Raw genomic sequence first — 9,262 nt, 5'->3', positions numbered from 1 at the left:
TGCTGAAGTACTAGAAAAGGTAAATTCTCTTTCTTGTATAAAGAGAGCCAGCTGACAGTTATCCTGGATTGATTCAGGTTTGAGTTTGGTGAAGCACTAACAGCTAACAAAAGAAAAGCTGATTTGTAACTAAAGCTGATTCAAGACAGTCTGTCTTTCAAGGCCTCTTCCTACATCCACTTTGACTTCCTTTCAAAAAATTTCTTCAGTGACTAATACACTATCCTCCCTCCCCCAAAAAGGGGGAAATATACACATCAATGAATCAGTTTACATACCAACACTTCCAGGGATGTAAGCTGCACCATCTTCTTCTCAGTGTTCATACGCTTGTGTTCAGGGACTCTGTAGTTAGTGGCAGTCTTCAGCTTATAATATCCCATATTTTCCTGTGCTTCTCTGATGTCCTCAACAGCCTTGGGATTCTCATAGTCATCACTAGGTTTGCTCTTGTATCTGGTAGGTACAAAACAAAGCTGAACTTTAAGACAGAAAGCATACAGATGAACAAACAGGGTCATTTCATACCTTCTGATTTCTGCAGCAAGGCTTGGGAGGTAAGCTAGGGATCAAGAATCACACACCTCTTTCAGAAACCAATGGCTACTTTGAGAAGAATATCCTTGCATGTTTGAACAAAAACCTCAGTTTTTGTTTTGTTTTGTTTTGTTTTTTCAGAAAAAACTCTTATAACATAGATCTGCCATGGGACAGGTTAAACCTCTACGTTTGGACTGAGTTCTGGGTTTAGCAAGTACATGCTGCTCTCAGTCTCAGGGAACCATGTGTCAACACTTCACCAGCCTGCAGCACAGAATACCTGATCCTACTCTGTATTGTTAAACACTTAATAACCTTAAAAAGCCTTGTACTCCGTCTCTACATTGGTCCCATTCCCTGTCATTCATCTCCTAATGAAGAACTTCTGTACTTCCATGAGCATTCAAAGATGTCTTGTCCCCCTTTCTTGCCCCTCAAGATAAAGACCAGCATGGAACATGAAGGCATATCACAAACACTCACATAATGGCCGTGATGTTAGCACAACTGACCTAACCCAGCTATTACAGCTCTACAATCTGCTCTGTGTGGTGCTGGTAGGGTTAACTGAGAGTTGACTGTAATGGTCTAGGTGTCCCTCAGTCATGATTGATTTAGACGACTTTTTACTCCCTATCTGAAGATGCAGCTACCTAGCTGAATTCAAGTTTTTTAATATTTTAGAAGAACCATAGAAACTAACTGAAAGATTTTAATGCTCTCTTGAGACTCAGAGATACGTGAAAACTCATTTATTTTATTTACAACCATTAGGAACACAGAAAACTAGGCAGAGAGATTATAGTGCCATATGACAGCTAAATAGCATTACTTGACCTCAGACAAGAAGGACAACTGAAAGGGCACAGAGTCCAGTTCAAGACTCACAATTCATCCCACTCCGCCTTCCTCTTCATGATCTTAGCTTTCACCTTGTCAGATTTCTCAACAATTCTTCTGATTTGCTCACGTTTGCTTTCTATATAATGCGTGGTTGGCTTTCGGACCTCTGATGTCTTCAGCTTTTCAGCCTCGCCCTCGAAAATTCTATCGTCTGGACCAAAAAATAACCATGTGAAGATGTAAATACCATGCAGCACAGTGCAACCCCAAATACTGGAAAACCCCTGGGATGGCTCCTGTAGAGCTGGTGTTGATGAGTATAGTTCTACTGCAGTGGACATTCTGAACATATTTGGGTTCTTTGACTTGACTCTTAGTCACATTCTACCCATAGGGTTGACAGACAATTGCTGGCATTGACCTAAACATAACTATGTATATGTGTTACTATGTATATAGGTACTGAAAAAACATACCACAGTTAAATTTCTTTACCTGTACCTAAAGAAATTATAATTTCTTTAGCTTGGACTCAGAAAAACAAACTGAGATGAAAGACAGAAACTGGTAAGATTTAAACGGTCACCATTACCGCTATGCGTATGCCTTGTCTCTCCGATGATCTCCCTTTTTTCTGCTTGTTTCCATGCCTGTTTAAGTACTGTCCTCTTCCATGACAGATGTTCCTTATCTTGGTAGTATTTCTCAGACATTGCTAGAAGTCTGTAGGTGGAAATCTGATGATTGCTTTGAATAGCATGAACAACAACAGTGTCAAATTCCAGTGAGTCCCGAAACCTGAAAAGCCAAATTAGACAAAACTGTCTGATGTCAGTAGGCATAACCTACCATTTTTCCTTGACCAAAAGGACATGAATAATGTAGTTTACTTATTGCACGTACAATCATTACATGTAAATTCACAAGTCAGTAAGTAATAGCATGATGACATCTGACACTATCTATTGACTTTTATCCAATCTAAGAATGGAGATGCTCAAGAATAAACATATTAAGGCCTCTCCCAATATTGAAACTTACACCAGGTTCTTCATGGGAATATCTTTCATCTTCCATTAAGGACTGATTAAAAACATGTTCATTCAAGTCTTTTTCCCAGTCACACTCTCTGTGTGTCTACGGCGTTTTTGTTATTGTGTATTATTTCTATTGTGTATTTATTTTTAGGAATTCATCTTTTGCTGTATATTTAGATTTAAGAAACCAACCCAAAATGCACCTTGCCCTTAAACTTGTGTTCCTGAGAAAGTTCATTTCATAACTTTAAACTATATAGGGAACATTGTGTTAGCAATGACACTAAAATATCTGACAGACGTGCAACATGCCTGAAAAACAGGGATTCATTTCACAGGTTGTTCTTCAAAGTTCCAATAAGAGTTCCTGCTTCTTACTGAACTTACTGGAAAAAACCCAGGCAAACTTAGTCTCAAAAAAACCCCCAGTTTTCTTCACATAGAAGTGAATCAGAATGAAGCTGCTTCCTTGATTTGCATATCTGAATTTTTACCAAAGATTTAAAAGAAGTACGTACACCCATATATCAGTATATACTCTTGTGTATGTTCCAAGTAAAATAAGAACAGAATCATAACAGAACAAAAGAAATATTGATTATATGAGGGGAAAAAAAAAAAATCACATTCTTTTTCCTTGTGGAGGTACAACTTCGTAAATGACAAGCCCCATGCAAGGTCAGAGGGAGAAGTAGAAGAAAAGCGGTTACTGATTTTGTAGTTTCTGCAGTCCAATCAAGTGTTTCTCATGTTCCCAAGCCAGCTCCTTTTGCACTAACTGGATTCTCTGTGCTGTCTGCCTATTCAGCTCCTCAAAGATCCTATGGTCCATCTCATACTGCTGCAGAAAGACAGAAAACCCAGCACCACATTACCTTGGCTACTAGGCTTTGGTAATAAATATTTTTGCCCAGGTGCCAGAGTTCCATGCACATCAACACAATCTTTTATTTCAGGAGCTATTCAGATCTCCACAGATAACCATATTTTTCCCACATACTTCTTAAATCAGCTGTGATTCAGAAGTCCCAGTAAATTATATATTCATAGAACTACCTTAATCCAAAGGGTTGAACATCTTTGGCCCCAACACATCGGGTAGCAACATTTTAGAAGAAGGTGCCTCTAAAGGTAAATGACCCTTATAAAAACCAGATGTACCTCTCTGTGCAGCTGCATGTGCTTGGGCAACTCCTGATTCTTTTGAAGAAGAGAAAGAAACTCATGCCTCAGTGCAATTAACTCCTCTCTTTTCTTTTTTTTTTTTTCTTCAGCTTCCTTCATTACCCGTTCATACTCCTTTTTCTGCTTGACTTCCTCAATGCTGAAAATGCATGAAAAAGGAAATGGTATTATCTCAATGGAAGAGAGGAAAGATTACAGTTTATGTAACCTTTTACATTTCCTTGACAGCCTTAAAATCCCAGTGAACACAATGGCTCTGAAGGTAACTTAGAAAGGAATCATCTTCCTATATATTTGTACTGTCCTAACATCATAGGGCTTTGACCTTGACCTTGTGTTGTCTCTGTAGTCTGAAGTTAAGTAAGTCTCAGAGTACCATATTTGAATTACTACCACAGAAAAGTAGATGAAATGGAGGGAAAGGCTGAAAAAACTTTGTGTGTAACAAGGAAATGACCCAAATTCAGGGTGATCAATTTCTCCCTCCTCTTAGGAGGCAAAAAGAAGTATGTGGCCTGAAGAAAGAGCTGCCAACACTTGAAAATCTCTTTCACCATTATCCAAGCACCTCTTACTTGTAGGCATTGGGATCCTCAATGTCTTCAGCAGCCTTCTCCTTCTCAAGACCACTCTGGAATAAAAATGTGGTCTTGACTTTAAACAAGCAATAATAGTTTCAACAGACAATAAAGCTTTTACAAACATTAAGACAGAGCTCCCATTGCCTCTCACAAAACCTAAAGAAACCTTCGTGATCAATATTGCTATATGGGCCTTAAATACCTGGGTTTAATGTTTCAAGAACAAAAAGCAATTAAGTTGGTTTACATGTAAAAGAACTAATGAAGCATGGTTCTTAGGGACAGACAACACAAATCCTATATCCTCCCCATTAACAATAACCATCATTGCTTATCTTAACTTCACTCTGTCCCATAACTTCTTTGGTTCTCTACCCCCCAAACCCAATTTTCTTGTCTCCCCTCATTGCCAGGTTGACAAGAGACAACATATCCTGGGCTAATTCCAAGTTACACGTGTAATTCATCTGGTTTGCTTCTGCTGGCTGCATAATGGGTTCACAGTTATTAGCTGTGAAGAATGACAGATGGATGGACACTGCAGTCGCACAAGCCTCATTTCCCTAGGCAATCATGCTCTAAAAAAAGAGGAGGGCCTACCATCCTACAGTGAATACAGTCATACTAAATTGATCTGTAATTTAACTCAATTAGTTTCAGAGGATTTGTATTTGATTCTCTAAGAATCTCATTAAGTTTAATGAAGATGGAATTTTTAAAATCTTCCACATGACTTAAAACTAGAATAGATACTTAATGAAGATATACTTTGATAAGGGAAAAACTCTATTAGGATGGTCATTAAGCAATGTTGCTAGCCTGAACAATAGAAATTGACCATAAAGATCTTTATATAGAGCTACTTACATACTCAAAATGATAAAACTGTATATATGCTTTATAGTTGTATATTAATCACTACTTGTAATACTGGAGCTAGCAAGGCTCTGATATCACAGGTTCCAATCATCCACTTAGTTTAAGAAAATTATTTTGAGTCTATTCTCAGTGCTATATATTCTTGTGATACTGACAAAGAATTCCAACTACTCACGAACAATGCAACTAAATGATCAAAATCACAATTTCCTCTTTGTCTCCCTCGTCAAGCATCTTTCAAAATGTAGTTACCAACTACTATTAAAAATATTTAAAAGTTGGATTTGTTTTATGTTGACACTTTCAAGATCTTTAAACTGTACTGAATGTATATCTACTCCAAAATTCATTGTGCATGATAACACTTCTTTACTCAACAGGTCTCACTGCTTCTTTCAAGTTATATTTGTTTAATTCAGGCACTCAAGAGATTTTTTAAAAATTCAATAAATTCTGAACATTTTCAGTGGGGAAGTTGACACCTCTCTCTTTTTGTGTATTATCAGTAGAACTGTTATCGAGTTCCAGTGTCATCTGTTCAAACATGCTAAAGGTGATGAGCTCTATAGTGATTACAGGACATCTGTAAAATCATGACTGCTAATGCTGTCCAAGAGTGAAAGAGCAACAGGATCAGCATCATGCTGTGCTATTTTGCAAATTTAAAAAATCCAACTTGTGAATTGTATATGAATGTACCAGATGCACTGAGAAACTATATGTTTGGTATTCTCCAACATTATTTCTAGAATCCCCATCCAGAGCAGAATCATACTTTACTGGAATTAAATCAAAGACAGGTATTAAGTATGACAAATCCTTGTGGTTCTTTCATTCTAGGCATGTGCATGATTACAGCTTTGAGTGGGAAAAGACTAGTAGAATATTATACGTGAACAACATATACTATGCTTATTTGGAGAAAAACACAAAACATTGCGAAGGAACAATGCAGTCATAGTGCCTGTTTATTAGGGAACGTTTTGCAAGAGCTCTTCTTCCAAATTGTTTGGGAAAGCTCAGCTTTTGCTATGAAAGATCTATGATACCAAATAATTGAACTGGATTTTGCCCACCTGCAGTAGTTTCATTGTAAATAGGCCTAATTCAGTGAAAGAGGGTAGCGACTTACCCTAGGAGAGGGGATTTTGGCTTTTAGCTCTTTGTGAACATCCTCTGGAGACAAGATGTTGAAAGTAAAAATGTTTCCATCTCCACCACAAGTAATCAGAAACCTATCATCATAACTAGAACAGATCCCCTGGATCTGGCCATAATCATTGTCATGTACATTGAAGGACCAGTATTCCTTCAGGGTATTCACTTTGAGGTCTTTATCTTGGAGAGGATAAACACGCAGCGCACCATTTTGCATCCCACAGAACATCAATAATCTGCTGGTACTGTCAAATAAGCAACAAGAAACAGTAATAGCAGGCAACTTGTAACAAGTAAGGCCACAGCCCAAAACATGATACTTGAAAAGAGCTAATCTAACTTAATAAATGTAGCTTTCCCAAGTTTGTAAGCTGGGAGCAAAGTATTTGGACCATTTAAAGTATGTGTGATACTACTACAAAATTTTTTCCAGCTAACTGACTGCTCAGGAATGTTCCAGCACTTGCTGGCTATCATGGAACTGGTCTCAGCCCTGAGTTGGGCAGGGTAGCAGACACCAAGTTCAGAGCTAGAAAAACAGTTTTCCTTCCCTGCTCGCCATCTAGTACAGATGGTGGCGAATGCAGCCAGCTGTAGATTAAAGCCTGAACTAAACCTGCCTCCTTAGATGCAGGACATGCCTAGCCTTACAGGGAACCTAATGTTGAGAGTCTGAAAATAGTTCACCCTTTTCATTTGTACAGTTCACAGAATGTCCTGAGAAGCCTGTATTCTTTGCACAAGAGGGATGGAATTATCCCTCCATGTTCTCCTTGAGGGGCTAACTGTGTTCCTCTCTTTCCTAACTATAAAAAAGAACTGTTGTTCTGGTGATCCCAACTTGCAGAGACTTCTAATGGTTCTCCTGGAGTTCTACAATCTAGGATGTTTGAGTCCTAATCAGTACTTAATTAGAAATCAGACATTTTCATCTTGGAAGGGCTTTTTAAATTATTGTCAGACACAGCACCGAACTGTGTCCATTGGGAATTTTAAGTGAAACTCAGTACCAGGAAAACCAGAGAGAGTTCCTGCATGCTAGAGTTGAGCCACAATTAAAAAGGGACAAAACACTGTACCCTCCTCCCTTCCAAGTTCAATTTCATCACAATGTTTTACCAGAAGGAGATTTGGTGGATGGGATTGTCGTCAGTGTCCTCAATAGGAATCACTTCAAAGGGTTCATCTTTCTTGTTTTCAGGGTCGTCTTGGTGATCATTTGAGAATTCACAATGATAGAGGAACCCTGAGTCATACCCACCCTGAAGAAGAGAAGGACCATAAAGAAATGGTGACAAAAGAACACTGAAGCAGTTGACTAGGTAAATGTAATTTTCAGAATAATTCTTCCTTTCTTAAGGTTCTACGATAGGTTAGAAAATGTTACTTCCAAACATCTAGAGATCCTATTTACCCACAGGGAAAAATCTATCAAGATCACTGGCATTACAAGCCATCCTACCAATATGTTAAGATTCTACCTTCTGCTTGTAGGGAACAGCTTAGCCTTTGTGCCCATTCAGGCATCACCAGGAAGCGTACCTACTGGAAACTTCACAAAGACCATTGGAACTATCAAGTATGAAGAGAATTCCATGACCTAGAGATGGCAGGTTTCAGATAATCAGTTTTCTAAGGCACGCAGATGTGAAGGGAAGGTTGCCACATCTTGCAATCCCATCAACATGAAATAAAAATTGATTTACCAAGGAAAGCCAAAATTTTCCTGGTGCTGAATAAAACCCACAGAGGATGGGACTGGGCTCCTCTGGTATGTAGAGAGGTGGCAATGGCTCTTCTTCGGGTTCCTCTTCAGGTTCTTCTTCTTTTATCTCCTTTCCCATCTCCTGTTGCTGCTTTATCCATTCAAGTTTTGCTTTTTCCTTCTCCTGCTTTCTTTTCTCTCTCAGTGCAATCTCCTCTTCCAGCTATTACAACATGCAGAAAAACACGGAGACATGAAACCAAGGCACTCCACGCATTACTGACCGAAGGAGTCTCATAAATGAAATCCAGGGTGGTCCTGGCATTATACATACAGAATATCTAGAGAAATCTCTTTTCCATCAACTAAGCAGAGATCAACCAGACTTCATGGGAGTCTCCAGTGGAATGCCCCCATTTTCCTCCTCCAAAGTATTTTAACTCATGGTCCTTTGAAACAGAAACCATTTTGCATGAGAAGCAGACTTCAGCATTTCCTCAGAGAGATTATTCCCAATATTAACCACTATGAGCATACTACTTCTGCAGAACTCCTAAAACCTATCCTTGCCTGCCCAGGAGAAAGAAAAGCACTGGAAAGCTGAATTCAAATTCCCGAGTTCTAGTGCATCATTGATGTAGAGTAAAAAAAGAGAAGTTGTAATGGACTTTACTTCTTCTGAACAATGAAGGGAAGACACTTGCAGATTTATAAAACCTTGAAAACCCCCTTTCCATTCAAGCCTACTTTAGCACAAACAAATATCAAACATTCTGTAAAACAGCATCTTCCTAAGAAGATATTAGATAGCAAATCACAGAGAAAGGTCTGGAAAGAATCTCAAAAGAGCATTCTTTTGCCTGAAAGCAGAATCAGCTAAACCTTAAATATTATCAGCTGATGTTTGTCTGACCTACCCTGCAAAAATCTCCTGCTATGGGGACTCTACAGCCTACGCAAACTATGTTAGTGCTTCACCACCCTCACTATTAGAAATCTTTCCTTAAGTCTTATCTAGAACATCCTCGTTGCAACTTATTAATTATTGATCTATTCCCAGATGAAAAAGAGACCTGTAGAAACCTTCTCTATTTTTAAAGATTTATAGTGTCTCCCAACAATATTCTTTTCTTTTGACTAAAAAAAAAAAAAACAATAAAACTCCACACACATTCTTTCAATCTTTCCTTACATATGTATGCTAGCTTTGTGATCATTCTTCTGGTTCTTCCTGTGAGAAAACCACCAAGAAATCTTCCTCCTGAATGCTGACTTCCTCCTAGTTATAACAAGAAATGCGGCTTTGCCTGACATTCAGTAATGCACCATTCAGA

At 38.5% G+C, this 9,262-nt stretch overlaps 1 protein-coding gene across 1 annotated transcript in view; it reads right to left on the bottom strand.

The window, feature by feature from the left end:
• Window positions 1-9,262, bottom strand: part of CFAP44 (cilia and flagella associated protein 44) — a 42,563-nt gene that overhangs the window by 14,453 nt on the left and 18,848 nt on the right. Inside the window, exons 16-24 of the mRNA XM_009573819.1 lie at window positions 7,930-8,151; window positions 7,343-7,485; window positions 6,198-6,468; window positions 4,181-4,236; window positions 3,582-3,744; window positions 3,131-3,261; window positions 1,976-2,181; window positions 1,429-1,594; window positions 279-456 (exon numbers count right to left, since the gene is read on the bottom strand). Coding sequence (XP_009572114.1) covers window positions 279-456; window positions 1,429-1,594; window positions 1,976-2,181; window positions 3,131-3,261; window positions 3,582-3,744; window positions 4,181-4,236; window positions 6,198-6,468; window positions 7,343-7,485; window positions 7,930-8,151 — 1,536 coding nt within the window. The remainder of the gene's footprint in view (window positions 1-278; window positions 457-1,428; window positions 1,595-1,975; window positions 2,182-3,130; window positions 3,262-3,581; window positions 3,745-4,180; window positions 4,237-6,197; window positions 6,469-7,342; window positions 7,486-7,929; window positions 8,152-9,262) is intronic.

This window comes from Fulmarus glacialis, unplaced genomic scaffold (genome assembly GCF_000690835.1).
Source record: "Fulmarus glacialis isolate BGI_N327 unplaced genomic scaffold, ASM69083v1 scaffold13533, whole genome shotgun sequence".
Taxonomy (NCBI): domain Eukaryota; kingdom Metazoa; phylum Chordata; class Aves; order Procellariiformes; family Procellariidae; genus Fulmarus; species Fulmarus glacialis.
This window is presented reverse-complemented; position numbering and strand designations above follow the sequence as displayed.